Raw genomic sequence first — 14,925 nt, 5'->3', positions numbered from 1 at the left:
TCGTTTCTGTTTCACTAGGAAACCTGAGCATGTAACTGGCTGTTCCTGGCTTTTGCAAATCTTGGAGCAGAAAGGAGGAGCTGAGGGGACTGGCCTTTCACGGCACTGTGGTGATGCAGATGCAGAGAAAGGGAGTCAACTATGGGTAACAGGGTATCTCACGGCAGGAAAGGGTCAATGCAGCTTCCCAAGGCACCAAATCTGAGCACTATGAAGTTCCTTGCTCAAGCAATTGGGCTGATCAACACGTGCCCAGCACATGGCTAAAAAACAAACAAGAACCCAAATTACAGCAAAGTTTCTTAGTGTACCATCAGGCAAAAGGTTTAAAATTCACTGAAGGTGGAGGAACCCTTACCAGTCCTGTTGGCCAGCCCTTCTAGCTGAGGAACCCCCAGGAGGGAGGCGGAAGGCCTAGGGCAGGTAACAAATCAAGGCCTGAGGATTCAGGCCAGAGGAATCGCTAAATCTTAGTCATTTCAACTTCCAATCTGTTGCTACTTTCTCCTAGAGAATCTGAATTTGAGAGATTTTTGCCAGCCATATAAATAGGCATGTCATGAAATAAACAAGCAAAGTACCCGGCTACTCTTAAAGACAAGTTTTCTTTGGGGATTGATATAAATGGTCCCAGAGAATATCTGAAATTTGCTGGGATGAGCAGCAAGCATCCCATCACTGCTTTAATGTCTCTGACAAGAAACGCACAGGATAAAGCATTAAATGGCCATCTTCCCACGAATATAAGTGCTGGTCTCTCATATTGTATGATAACATGGCAAGCACAGACTGGGAAGTTCTTAAATCAAAGTTTGCATTGATCTGTTTCCCTCCTAACAAATCAAAGGCAAACGTTATCCTCATATCTTTCGTGTCTGTGACATAGAGAATCCCGCGGGCAATGAAGGCGTTACCGGCCTTGGACTTGGGGTACGTGGTATTGATGTGCTGCACCACAGAAAATGTCCTCTCGTCCAGCTGTGCTACAAGAATGCTTGAGCCATCCACACTGGAAGCATAGATAATCCAAAGGCCCTTTTCATCTACAGCTAAATTGAAGTAAGTCTTGGAATTTGCAAAGAGGTATTTTCGATCAAAATACAAGGCGTTTTCAAGCTTCAGAGTTTGGGAAGTTTCTTTGCCAAATTCAAATCTGAAATGTGTAAAGAAGTAAATATGAGTCACCATCCTTGTGGAAAAGGGTGATTTTCTAGAATATTTTTTCTGATGAGTTCCCAGGTCATGCCCTTCTGCAGATGCAACCACAGTGCTGTGGGCAGCAAGATGTGAAGGACAGTGACTAGCTTGGCTAACAGAGGAAACAGGAGGCCGCAGCGTGGTGGAAGAGAGTGAACCCCCAGAGGCAGAATGAACTTACCTCTAGGTGTCCACTCGCTAGCCAATTAACCCTGGGAAAATTCCTTACACTCATGATTCCTTAGGTATTTGTTGACCTCCTGAAATGCCCTTTCAAGGACTTTTAGAGGTACAGTGGGCCTTAACAGATGATGTAGTCCAGTCCTTTCATTCCACAAATAAAAAAGGGGGAAGTGACATGTCCAGGAATATAAGATGTAATAGACTTAGTTTTCTCTAACTCCAAGCCTGGGAGTTCTTCCGTTACTCCATACTGGGATTTTAAAACAAGAATTTCACAGCAGTCTAAAGAAGAAAGTTACTAGCGAGAAGAAATCGATTTTCTTTTCAGGTTAAGTGACCGGATGAATTTAGGTATGGCGTGGAATCCCAGGCCCCTCAGCTCCCGGAGGCTGAATGACTGGGCAGATTCCAAATCTGGGTTTTTTCCAAAAAGAAATGATTATTCAAAAGGTACCTGAGCCCAGGGATAAAAATTCAGGGACATTAGGCGGAAAGAAGCACTAGAGGGTGCCATTGAGCAACAAAAGGAAAGTAAAATGTGTGATTCTGGCTGTGATTGGAGTATAGAAACTTGAAGCCATAAAGCCATAAAGCCTGAAGTCAGTTTGAATAGAAATCAGGGAAGTGAGCAAGGGCTTGAAAGGCGGTCCTGCCACCTCAGCTCACAGCTCTCCTTCCTCTGAACGCCTGGGGTTAGTACCGCCATTTGCCCCATCTGGTACTGGCTGCAACAGCTACATGTTTCCAGTCAGAAACATGCAGCAGGCCCTCGATGCGGGCCTCCTGACCTGTGCATCATGCAAGTTTAGCTTTATCAGAAGACATTTTCTAGGGCTCACTCACCCCATAATTCCCCTACCACCTCTATCCTATAGACATGACAGCAAGGAGCCACAGGATTAAATCAGGAGAAATGTCATGGGAAGGCTATGTCTGGGGTGTGGTTTCTGAGAGGTGCTGGGTCAGCTGTCCTTTTCTGTTAGCACAAGATTCTTCCCAAGTGAGGGGGCAGGGGAGATGTTGAGAGGAGGGGGGAGTCTGGAGGAGGAGGACAGCAAGCAGGGGATGCGCAATGCGTCTGAGGTGGCTGGTTTAACCGCACAGGACACTAGGAAGCTGTCCCATCCCAACCTGTGCCACCAGTGACCTCACTGGGGAGGTGGGGGGCAGACACCCAATCCTCCCTCGAGGGCTTTTTTAAAAAAAATATATATATTTATTTATTTATTTATGTAAGAGCTGGGGTACAGGCCAGAGGCACAGGAGAGTGAGAGGATTCACTAGAGATAGAGTGGGGAGCAGAACAGGCAGACAGATCGAAGACACTGCTGAGGGGAGCAGCGGGCGAGACGGGAGAGGTCTGCCGCGCCATGTGGGGATCTCCGTGGCCGGTGGGGATTGTACCAGCGCTGTAGAGGCCGCAGACAGCTTCACAGTGCTCGCTCAACTGCCTGCGCCACAGGGAGGCCCTTCCCTCGAGGTGTTGCCCCTTGTTTGAGGTGACTAGGACCACGGTTTTCACTCCACGATGCCGGAGCTGTTATTTCAGAGAGCGGCCCTGCTGGAGGGCTGCAGGGGCTCTCATCCATCTTTTTATTTTGATGTAGGACACAGAGGTGATGTCTCCTGTTCAACGCCATGGAGTGAGTAGGCAGGACAGTTAGAACCTGAGTCCACGGTTCCCTTGATTTGCTCAGAATGACCTGCTTTTGCCTCTAAAGCCCAGAACTGTATTTCTTCTTGAACCACGAAGACCAAACTTCAGTAAGTCTCGTGAAGGGCAGCAAGAGTTGGCTGCTGCCCTGGGCACAGTCTACCCAGGCGACCACTTCCCTGTCCCTGGAGAAGCAGAAGGAGGAGGCGGGGAAGCAGAGGGAGGCCTGGCAAGGTCTCCAGGGCTCCATTGGGATGACAGTTCGGTGTGAAGGCCCATTCCCCTGGGTAGCGCTGCAGTCCCTCGTCAGTGATCTTGGCTATGACGTGAAATGCTTTTTCAGAACAAAACCAATTTGAGGGGCAGAGGATGACACCTTTCTGAAAGAGGGAACTCTGAGTGCTGGCTGCTTTTTCTTAAAGCAGGAGAAAACTGCAGCCCTTACCACTCAGGGCCCTCTCCCTCTGGCTCTGACCTTATTCTTAGTATCTAGATCAGCAACAAATGCAGCCCCCAGGCAGGTGTGGGACTTGGTGCTCAGTCATTGTGGTCTGTGGTTCATTTGGTCAGCAAACTTTGCTTGATGTCTGACAGCGAGCTAGGCCCTGGGGACAGGGATGGGAACACAGTCCTCAGCCCCAGCCAGTAGCTCACAGGTAAACCAGACCACTACTCAGGAGGTGGTACCGCCCGGGGTGCTTGGAAAGGTGCTGTGCCTCCCTCGACCCTGAGACTCACCTCACTATGGTGTTGGAGCCTCCTTTGTGGTAGTAGAGAGAGCTGTTGTGAACGGTATGCCCGCAGCCATGGAAATAATACGGGAGGTGGATGAGTGTGTAACTGCCATTCAACAGAGAGGGCTGGTCACTGAACTCCTTCACCCTGATGCCTGCGGGAGGGAGGCCAGGAGGGGCTGTTACTGGGCTGCTCTGACAATCAGCTCGGCAGGTGGGGGGTGGGGAGTCAAAAGGAGGGTAGCTTTAAGGGTCCTGGTCCAGCCTGAAGAGCTCAGAGTCCCAAACTCAAAGTCCAGCTCACTTCTACGGACTCCGGAACTGTCTTTCCTACACAGTAGCCACCGAGTCGGCTTTGATCCTCCCAGGGAAACTGAATCACCCTTCCCCATCCGAGTCCAGGTGGCTGAGGACATTTTCTATCAGCCCCACATAGGCCTACATAGCAGGAATCGCTAATACTGGCAACTGTTCATCACCTCCTGCCTCCTGGGTTCCACAGCAGCACCTGCTAATTCACACAATTCCTCCTTCTTTTTGAGCCACAGCTGGTGATCCGGGCAGCCCCTACCAGCCCACCACTTCACTTTCATGAAATAAAGAAGCCCCTCTCAGTTGCGTCCCTGGCTCTGGGGATGGCCAGACCCCTTTGGAAGGAGGACACTGCCACCACCACCGGCCACTCCTGACCATAGGCCATGGGCAGTGTGACAAGGGTCGGCCTCAGCTGCCTGTGAGATAACATACCGCCTAACCCCACCCTGTCCAGCAGATAAATGAGAAAACATCCACCCTGCCCCCGGGAGGGGTATCAGCTTTTGAGATAGATAGTGCAAAAGATTTCCCTTCTGACATTTCTCCCGCTATATCATTTGGGATTTCATAAGGTCATGATGCTCCTTCTGGACTGTTTGCCTCAAACTGGATAAACTGAGCTATACCCAGCAGCAGGGAGTTGAGATTCGCAGAGATTGAATAAGCCTGGAGGCAGGTCACAGATGAAAGATACAATTATGACACCGAAACCGGCTATCTGACAAGTGAAAGTACCTGAAAAATGCTCGGTCACCCAGATCCGTTCATCGCTCTTGTTAGCAGATTCTCTGATCCAAGTCCCAAATGTCTCTGCAACTTTCAGCACCTGCGTGGGCTTTCCGATGGACGCGATCATGGATTCTAGGGAAAGAGGAAAAAGGACAGCTGCTAATGATGACTTGCAGACAGCCAATTTTGGAATTAGATGCTTTGTTTCTCTACCTGCTTGTGGGGAAAGGTGTTCATTGACTTTCTCATCAGCTTTTCCGACCAGAGTGTCATCATTTGGTATAGCACACGTCTCCCCTGGAACAACAACCACAGTCAGAGCAAGGATGGGGGGCACAGTGTGAGCTGCGTGTCTCCAGTGCTGTTCCCCCCTCCAGTCCCCAGAGCATCCCTTTGGACTGAGGCACCTTTTCCTTGCCCAGTGAGTTCCCAATGTGCTTTTCAGGACCACAGTTGCTAAGAGAACACAGCCCAAAGAGGATGTCAGCATAAGGGAACACGTGGCTGAACCTGGCCACTCATGCCCTCAACGACTGGGGGGAAAGAGAGGCTGGCTGACACTTTCCTCGCCTCTCTGTGGTTTTCTGGATGGATTTCCACTTTCAGGGAAGTGTGAGGGAGCAGGCTCAGGAGGGGTGGCCCACTGTGTTCTGCTACCTGGGGCACAGCTTCTCGATGGGGTCACCTGATGAAAGTTGGCTTGAGGCTATACCTAAGCTGGGGTTCATCCTCCTTGGTTTGTCACCTTTCACTTAACAGTTCAGACCGCTGGTGAAGAGGTGGCTCTAGGAGGCAGAAGCAGGGAAGGAGAAAGGGAGGAACATGGCCAGTGCAAGGGTGGAGGGAGTGGACTGCAATGAGGACGCTGGCCTGGGTTAGGCGAGGGCAAGTTGCACTTTCTGGGAAAGGCCATATCCTCTTGTCTGGACAAATTCTGAGGAGTTCGAATCTCCCTGTGGTTTGCCGATTAGAAAGGTACATCTTTACTGTCATCAGGGAAGTGCAGAGAAAAATCTGGTGTAGTTTCTTTATCTGTAAAATAAGGGAAGGGGCCCTTTCTGATCTGGAAGCTTTGTTCTCTCTGGCTGGATGAGCCTGTGTGTCTCTGAGGAGAGCAATCTGGGGCCCCGTTCCCACTCCCCCACATGCAATCCCGCTGCCTCTGAGTTTCATCTGCAGTTTTTGCTCAGGAATTTGGACTTTGCACAAGAAAAGGACAGAGAGATCCTCCTGTTCTTAGTCAGGAGAAAAGGCTCTCATTAATTCCTATTATGCCAACCTGCTTCTAAAGCTGTGGGGGCTGGAGGGTGGGGGTGTCTAGAGAAATGGAGTTGGGGCAGGAGAGAGGGTGAAGTTCAGATGCAGGATGCCTGGCAACTGAGGACTCAAATCTAGGAAGAGAATGGCCTCTCATTTAAAGCGGTTTTCACAGTCCGGGTGCCCAACTGCTGCTGCTTCCCTGAAGGCAGGCATGGGCGGAAGGGCCTGCTGCTCCAGGCGCCCTGTCACCTGCTGACCTGAAGAGTCTACTGAGAACTAGAATTCCAAACAGCTGGGGTCAGACCACTCCTCCCAGGCAAAGGTTTCTGCTGAACTCAATCTCTAAGGGATGCTGAGCAAAGAGCTGATGAAAAAGCTGATGAAAAGGCCGGTGCTGAGCGGGGGCAGGGCAGCCCCACTGCCATTTAACACTGTGCTACCTGCTGGCAGAATGATAATCAGCCTCCATGGGCCATGGGGGGCAGGGGAGTGACATGTTTAAAAGCACAGATTTGCCCACTCCGACAGCTGAGTCCATGCCCCCAAAAAGGCTTCCAGAAAAAAACAGTGCACGAAACAAAATGAAAGACTGTTCAGCAAAGCGGAAGTTAATCCATAGCAAGTGGGAGGGGCACTCGGCTCTCCTCTCTGGCTCAGAAGTCAGAGCATCAAATTGCACCCCCTCAAGGCCTAAGTAGGTGAGTGGGCCCCAGGCCACCACTTTAGGGGAAGTTTTAGCTTCACCATAGACGCATTTTCCATCAAGATGGCTTTCAGGGCCTCCCTGGTGCCACAGGCGGTTGAGCGCAGCCCTGTGACGCTGTCCACAGCCTTTGCAGTGCGGGTCCAATCCCTCCAGGCCGCGGAGATACCCACATGGCGAGGCAGACCTCTCCTGTCTCGCCCGCTGCTCCCCTCAGCAGTGTATTTTGTCAGTCTGCCTGTTCTGCTCCCCACTCTGTCTCTGGTGAATCCTCTCACCCTCCTGCAAATCTGGCCTGTACCCTGGTTCTTGTATAAATAAATAAATCTTTAAAAAGAAAAAAAAATGATGGCTTTCATTTTCTAGGTAGCTTTTGATTCTGCTGCCACTCCTGTCACCCACGGACCCAGAGACAAGTCGTCTGGGCCTCCCAGTCAGGAGTTCCTCACCCTTGTGTGGCTTACTCTCACAGTGTGAATTTCCACCTCTGAAAGGAAGATGCTCTAACAGCAGTGACTTCACAGCAGGGTGCCCCTGGGTTTGAACCCTAGCTCTGTCACTAATTCAGTGACTTTGGGCAAGTTACTTAGCTCCTTGGGGTTTCCACTTTGTACCTACAAACTGGTGACAGTAATGATTCCCATATCGCAGGATTGTTATGAGAACCAAGCACACTAAAGCACGGAGCCCCGTGCCTGGCACACAGCTAGCACGCAAAGCTTAGTGGTGGCTGTGGCAGTCCTGCAGCATTTGCCAGGGCAGCCCCTAGTTTCCCTCAGCATCAGGCAAGCCCTTCACTATGCCCACAGCCAACAGCTCAGCCTCTGAGAAGGCTTCTGGGAAGGCTAGTACAGGGCAAGGAAGAACAAGAGTCTGGTAGAAAATGAAGGGAGAGGAAGGAGGGAATGGAGCAGAGGCCCAACTCTAACCCTGCCCCCCCATCTTTGCTTAGGTCTCCCACAAACATGCTGCAAGTGGGAACTCTGGCTTTGGACAAAAATCTCTTCCCTTTGTCCCAAAGATCTGGTCATGAGGCCTGGGGGACGCTCTAGAGTTGAGATCATCAGCAGGAGAGGCAAGAGCCCCGGGACAGGGCTTGGTGACCTGGGCACTGGCCGTTGAACATGTTTGGCTGCCGAGGGCCTTTGGCTCTTCTGCTTCCAGGAGGCCCTGGGGGGCCTGGGGGGCCTGGAGGTCCAGGGGGGCCGGGCGGACCTTGGTCACCTTTGGCACCTGGAGAGAGAGAAAGTGTAGGGAGACTGATTAAAGAGCCATAGTCAGAGACTGGGTTTCACAAGAGGGACAAATGGAAAAAGCCACTGCCAGGAGACTCACTGCACCCCTCCTCCCAGAGGTCACCAGGGTGAGTGCTCTGGCAGCTGGGATCCCAGCACCCCTCAGGCAGCCTTTCATCAAAGTTCAGGTGGCCAACATGGGTGCAGCCCTTAGCAGGGGCTGCTGGTTCTAGCACTTTCATAAAGATGCCACTGGGCCAGGCTGTTCAGTGCTTTGATTTTACCCTCTTGTCCTGGACCGAGACTGGTGATGGGAGGTCCCTTTAGCGCCTCTTCCCAGTCAGATGCTGTAAGCCTTTTCAGTCCCCTCCGAGTGGGCAAGCAGGGGTCGCAGAGGCTACAGGCGGTCTCTGCCCACTTCAAAAAAGGCAGAGAAGTGAAGGCAGGGCAGACATGACCCAGCCCACACCTTCTCTTCTCTCTGCCAGAGGACACATCAACTCTGGCTTGATCTCCTGAACTGGGGTACACTCAGGAATGTTACTTTTCTGAATGTTTGTTGTCACCCCTCATTTGTTCAAGCAGTGAGGGAATGCAATGTTTGGGGTGTATAGATTGCCCACATAGCAGAAGTGTAACAAGGTCATATATTTTCAAAGAATATTCGCATATATAACTCTAGTGAAACACTCGTTAGGTTTTAATTATTTTGCATAGCAACCTCCCCTGTTTATGAAACAAAGCAAGCGAAACATAATTTGATCTTTCCTTGATGCTCTGATCTTAGCACAGTGCCTGGCATACAGTAAGTGCTCAGTAAATTTTGATTGGATGGATAGACAACTGATTTGGGTCGTTATTCTGAGCATCTATCACCTTGGCTTCTTGAGGACAGACATCATGTCTTACTCATCTTCACATTCATACTCCCAGCTACCAGCAAGATCCCTAATTTATAAAAGCTGCTCTCTGATAATAAATATATGACAGGAAAGTTTTGATTTTAGGATATAAATAATATCCAGAATTCTGTGTTTTTAAAATTATTCTCCTCATTCTCCTCCATGACCATTAATTTTCATCTTCTTTTTCCACTGTGTCTCTCTGCGGCTCCTACTCCTCCACCAGCCCCCTGCTGCTTTAACCTGGGCTGAAAGTCAGAAAAAGAAGATAGGCATCTACATTTGCCCCAATTCTATGTTAAAAGGCTTAGGATAAGGGCCTGGGGACCGGGAAGAAAATACCTGAGCTTTCTGCTCTCTGTCAATTGATCTCACGCAGCTTGTTTCCTGTGCTGTTGTGGATTGTGCTGGATTTAATAGTTACTTGGGAAAATAGTTACTTCATTCTAATTCGACCCACTTACAATGTCCAGACCCAAATTATCTAAACTCCATCTGCTTGGATGCCAGATTCGCTCTTACCAAACCAGGGGTAACATGCAAGTCCCTCCCTTAGTGAAAGCACAGAACTCTAAAGCATGTAGCAAAACAGAGGACACAGCAGATGCACATCAGGTAAACGAGGAGAGGAGGCCCAGAGCTGCCTTCTACTAAAACCCAGGCAGGTCTCTGCGTCCTCTCACCCTGGAAACGCTGGAGCTTGCCTCTTACCTGCGGGGAGCACATCGTTGGACACGTCCCCTTTGTCCCCCTTTTCACCTTTCTGCCCTGCGGGGCCCTCATTTCCAGTCAAGCCCAGTTCACCAGGGTCTCCCTTTTCCCCTGGACTTCCTGTAGCTCCAGGTAGGCCTAAGGGAGAAAAAGGATATACACCCTATTGTACAAGAAATTCTAGCACACCGTTTTGTAATGCCGTATTTTGTAATGTTTAGGGGAAGCCGCTTCAAAAACCAAATACATGATACTCATAATCATGGTAGGACAGTGTCACAGTCATAATTCATTAGAGCATAGGATTTCCCGGGGGCTCTGTTGGGACATTTGTGCAGACACCGACTGGGACAATAGGCTGCGGCAAAGGAGTGAGCCTCGGGGCCGAGAGGTAAGGTCTCATCAGAAGTCTGTGCCCCACGCTCCTCCCCAACAGAATACTGGAGGCCTGGGAGGGCTGGGGTCGCCGCTACATGGCGCCGGATCATCGGGCTTATTCCTCGCCCATATTGGAGTAGAGACCAGTTGTCCTTCCTCTCACTTTCTGGATGTTAGAACTAAGGTCTACAGTGATTATAACTGTGAAGGCAAAGCTCTTGATTCCATGGCCAACTCCCTTTTCTGTGACATTCTAATACAAATGCTGTTAATAAAAATAGCAAAACCGGTAAAGCTGCATTAGGGCAGGCTTTAGCATGAGGACAGTGTACTCAATTGCAGTGGGTGAAATTCCTGCCTGTGCTAATGGAGAGCCATCACCACCAGAACTGCAGGAAAAAAGAGCCAAGACCAACGTGAGGACGCAGGTCAGCCCTGGACTATGGGCAGCGCAGCGCTCTGAGCCCTGGGACAAACAGGATGAGGTCTGGTCCCCGGCCACCACTTGCAGGTCGGGTCAGGACAGCAACACAGGGGAGGAACAGAAGGAAACTTGCTCGATCTGCAAAGGGCACCTATGTAAAACCTAAGGTAACATTCTCAAAAGTGAAAGATTAAGTGCTTCCTTCCCTAAGATGAGGAATAAGATAAGTACCCTCATTACTTTTATTTCACAGTCGCCCAGACATCCTAGCCAGGGCAAAAAAGCAAGGGAAAAGAAATAAAAAGCAGCCAGATTGAAAAAGATGAATAAGATTGTCCTTATCAGCAGACAACATGGTTATTTAAGTCGAAAATTTCAAGGAAAACTGTATAAGAGCTACCAGGAGCGCTCGGGGACACGGTGCCCTGGGCGGGGGGGGGGGGGGGGGGGGGGGATTGACCGCCTGCCTGCGTTCCAGGGAACTGCCAGGTCTGGGTCAAGTCACATGACCCTGCAGTGCAGGGACCATTTGCTCATTTTGACAACAGCCTCCTGCGGATATTGCTCAATAGAGGTTTTGCTCAAGTGGCAGAGCTTTGAGGCAACAAGGAAAGAGCCAGCGGCACATTTTAGTGCAAGGAATCCACTTACTGGATTTGTTCCACTTAAAGTCTATAACCAACAGGGCTTAGGACCTACTCCCTTTTCTAAATTTCCTCCCAGTCCCATGCCCTTTCTCGACTCTGGATCAGGGACTGCACCTTCAACCCTCACCTCCAATGTGGCCACTCCCCAGTCTCCGAATGTCATCTTTCTGGCACTGCAACTGTTCTCCCTCCAGATTTAAAACCAAATATGTACTGCCCCACCCATGCTTCCTCCAGTGGCCCAGGATTCTTTATAGCCATCCCAGAGGATACCAGAATTCTGAATCAGAAGGTTCCTTAGAGGTCATTTAGATCAGCCTCCCATCCTAAAAGCCTCTCTATACTACTTTCTGGTTCTCCTAAATCCTTTGAGCAATATGGAAGGTACTCATGTCCCATGGTAACACCCTCTGTGCTCAGACACTGCACTGCCATCCAAGGCAATAATTCGCTGAAGCATAAGGCTGGAGCTCTTAGCACCTTTCCTTTATGCTGGAGGACGGACAAACATTCCCAATGGTTTCTGCTCTTCCAAAGTCAAGGAACCCCACACAGACCATTCCACGAAAGACCGCAGTATGTGAGACTTAAATCTATGATCACTGTTACAAAATGGAGCGAACAAAAAACATTTGCTAGATGTCAGCCAACCATAAAGAAAATCTCAGTGAAAACCACCAAATTCAGCCATGGCTGGGGGTGAGGGGCGTGGGTTCCCTGCCTCTGGTGGGCGATGCGCACTGACGCAGGACGTGGAGACTCAGCAGCTGGAGACACAGCAGAAGAGCCTGCAAGTAGCGGGAGAGCCCCTCCACTGCCAGCCAGATTCAGTGACTGGGGGCAAACCACACCTAGGGGGGAAAGGTCAGAGTTCATGACATGCCTCTCACAAGAGTGCTGAAAACCCATCACTCTGGGTCATCCCTGCAGTGGTCATCAGAACCTCTTGCTGGAAAGGGGTTCACTCACTTAAGAGGGGACCTCTGCTTGAGCAGACGCTCTTTTGTCAGTATTTTAAATAGGCAATCTGGCATATTATCTGAAGGACACGAGAGTCGAGAACGTTGCCATAGAGCCCAGGCCGGCACAATGCGCAGGGGATAACTGATACTTCTGAAGGTTTCGCGTGCCCAGATATAGCAAAGCTCAGGGCAATGGTATCTCCTAGTTATTTCAGGGTTTTCTTTTTCAGGCATTCATTCCAGTCACAAAGAGCCTTTCTGCATCATCATCTCATCTCCCTTCTTTCCTCCTATTCCTTCCTTCTACACCTTTGTTTTCTTTAAGAGACCACGTGTGACACAGGAAAGTGTTCACACTATAAAGCAGCGGCTTTGTAATAAAGTCCCCTGGGGGGCAGGTATTTCACACTAATATTAAAGACCTTCACTTAAAGGTGCAATTTCACTCTCAGCTGGGTGAGCACGATCAGTTTAAAGCTCCCCCTAAGGAAGGAAGGGGTTATTCTGTCTGTGTACAGTCTGGGACCATCACCTCTGGGAGGTTTTCCCTTGTCTTTATTAGCACGACCACCTTGGCCTGGCGCTGGTGCCGCAGGTACACAGGCACCTCCGTGCCACCATGGAGGGCCCAGGCGTGGCACTGCCCACCCTGCCTGGCTCAGCAGCACACAGGGATGCTGTCACACTGCACAACGTGGCCCCTGGGCCTGCAGGCTTCGAGCTAGACATTTTGCCAGAAGAGAACAGCCAGATTGAGCTTGCCTAACTTGTGTGCTAAAAGCGACTCTCTGCTATTTTTCTTCCCCATTAGCACCCACACAAAACCAACCCTTTTGCCAGCTTTTGAGTTTGGGGTTGTGTGATGTCACTGGGGTCAATTCCATCATCTTCTCAGCAGGGGATGAGGGAGGACAGTGTATTTTTGGCCCAGCTGTCACAGACTGAGGCCGGGGGGGAAAGGGTGTCGTCAAAACCCAGTTCCAAGACTGGGAAGAATAAAGAGGAAGGTGTTTATTTCTGCTTTTCTGGGGATTTGGTTTTTAGAGAAGACACAGCAGCATTAACTGTTAAGTGAGAAAGCCCTAGGGAGCCAGATGGAGAGAAAAAAAAATACTTGGTTTTGAGGCAACAGAATGTCAAACTTCATAGTAGATGCTAGTTGCAAAATTGACAACATTTACATCTCTTTTAGTCTAATTCTCTCCAAATCTTAAGTCATTGTTTTCAAATGAATACAGTCATTTCCACTTTGATTTCCTTTTTTTTCCTAAAGCCAAGATTTTTCTTCCCTATTATTGGAAACAATAATAACAGTTAACACTAACGTAACACTTATTGTCAGGCCCTATTTTAAGCTCTTTATAAATATTAATTCATTTACTCTTCCTAACAACGTGATGAAGTTGATACCATTATTGTCCCCAGAATATAGATCTGACATCATGGCACAGAGAGATTAAGTAACTTGCCCAAGGGGGCACAGGTAGTAAGGGGAAGAGCCAGGATTCAAACCAAGTCCTTGGGCTCTGGCTACATGTTGTTCCAACATGTTTCCAGCATCCCGAAGGTCAGAAATGGATGATTCACTCTGATTCTTCAATTTCCTAGAAACAACCGTTAGGCTAGAGCTTTTAAATTCTGAATTCATCAGGTTAGTATTCTCAGGAACCCACAATATGAGTTTTCCTCTGGGTCTCCCAGCAAAAAGAATGAAACTAGGCCACTAGTTAATAGCAGACACATAAATTAATTTAAAATGGATCAAAGAATTGGATGTAAGGTGTGAAGCCATAAAATATGTAGATGAAAACATAAGAAATATGCTTCGTGATACTGGCTTTAGTGATGTCTTTGAGGACTGGACTCCAGGGTCAAGGAAAACAAGTGTGAAAGTAAACAAACTTCTCAACTTCTGCAGAGTAAAATAAACTATCATTAAAATGAAAAGACATCCTGTATGTACCACATCTTCTTGATCCAGTCATCTATTTTTGGGCATTTGGGTTGTTTCCAAAGCTTAGCTATTGTAAACAGTGCTGCTATAAACATAGGGGTGCAGGTGCTCTTTGGAATTGATGTTTCTGTGTCCTTTGGGTAAATACCTAGGAGTGGAATTGCTGGATCAAATGGAAGCTCTATGTTTAGTAGGTCCAGAAATCTCCACACAGCTCTCCACAGTGGTTGGACCAGTTTGCACTCCCACCAGCCATGGAATATTTCTCAGCATTCAAAAAAGATAAACACATGCAATTTGCAGCAACATGGATGGCGCTGGAAGGGATCATGCTCAGCGAAATAAGCCAGAAAGAAAAAGAAAAATACCGGATGGTCTCACTCATAGCAGGAATCTAGAAAACTTAAATAAGGGACCAGGAAAAAGAATAACTATAAGAAAGAAAATATTAAAATCAACAAACAACTATGAACCAGAGACACTCTATGGGGGGTGGAGGGTGGGGAAAGGAGGACTTGGGGTCAAAATAAGGGGGTTGTAATTATAAGGGGAATATAAAAATAAAATTTAAATTAAAAAAGAATAAACGCATGCTCAGGAAAAAAAAAAAAAGAAAAGACATCCTACTAGTGGGAGAAAATAGCTGCATATCATACTCCAACAAGAGGTTGATGTCTGAGATCTACAAAAAAATTCATGTAATGCAACAAAAAAGAAAATAACCCAATAGAAAGAAGTGGAAGAAGAGCTAAACACACTTCTCCAGAGAAGACATACAGATGGGCAGCAGGCACACGAAAAAATGCTCATCATCACTTATCACCAGGGAAATGCAAATCAAAGCCACAGGGAGATACCACCTCACACCTGTGAGAATGGCCACAGCAAAAAGACCAGAAACAACAATGTTGCTGTAAGTGTGAAGAAAAAGGAACCT

The 14,925-nt window shown here is 48.7% G+C and overlaps 1 protein-coding gene across 1 annotated transcript in view; it reads right to left on the bottom strand.

Moving 5' to 3' along the window:
- Nucleotides 1-675: 675 nt before the first annotated feature.
- The window catches only part of GLDN (gliomedin), a gene marked incomplete at both ends in the record, with an annotated part of 45,136 nt that continues 30,886 nt past the window's right edge, over nucleotides 676-14,925 (bottom strand). Inside the window, 6 exons of the mRNA XM_084240890.1 lie at nucleotides 676-1,153; nucleotides 3,773-3,923; nucleotides 4,819-4,944; nucleotides 5,026-5,109; nucleotides 7,880-8,008; nucleotides 9,624-9,761. Of these exons, the coding sequence (XP_084097016.1) occupies nucleotides 676-1,153; nucleotides 3,773-3,923; nucleotides 4,819-4,944; nucleotides 5,026-5,109; nucleotides 7,880-8,008; nucleotides 9,624-9,761 (1,106 nt within the window). The remainder of the gene's footprint in view (nucleotides 1,154-3,772; nucleotides 3,924-4,818; nucleotides 4,945-5,025; nucleotides 5,110-7,879; nucleotides 8,009-9,623; nucleotides 9,762-14,925) is intronic.

The sequence above is a fragment of the Talpa europaea genome, assembly GCF_964194135.1.
Source record: "Talpa europaea genome assembly, chromosome: 8".
In the NCBI taxonomy this organism is placed as follows: domain Eukaryota; kingdom Metazoa; phylum Chordata; class Mammalia; order Eulipotyphla; family Talpidae; genus Talpa; species Talpa europaea.
The sequence above is the reverse complement of the archived record's forward strand: the minus strand, read 5'-3'. Positions and strand labels throughout refer to the sequence as shown.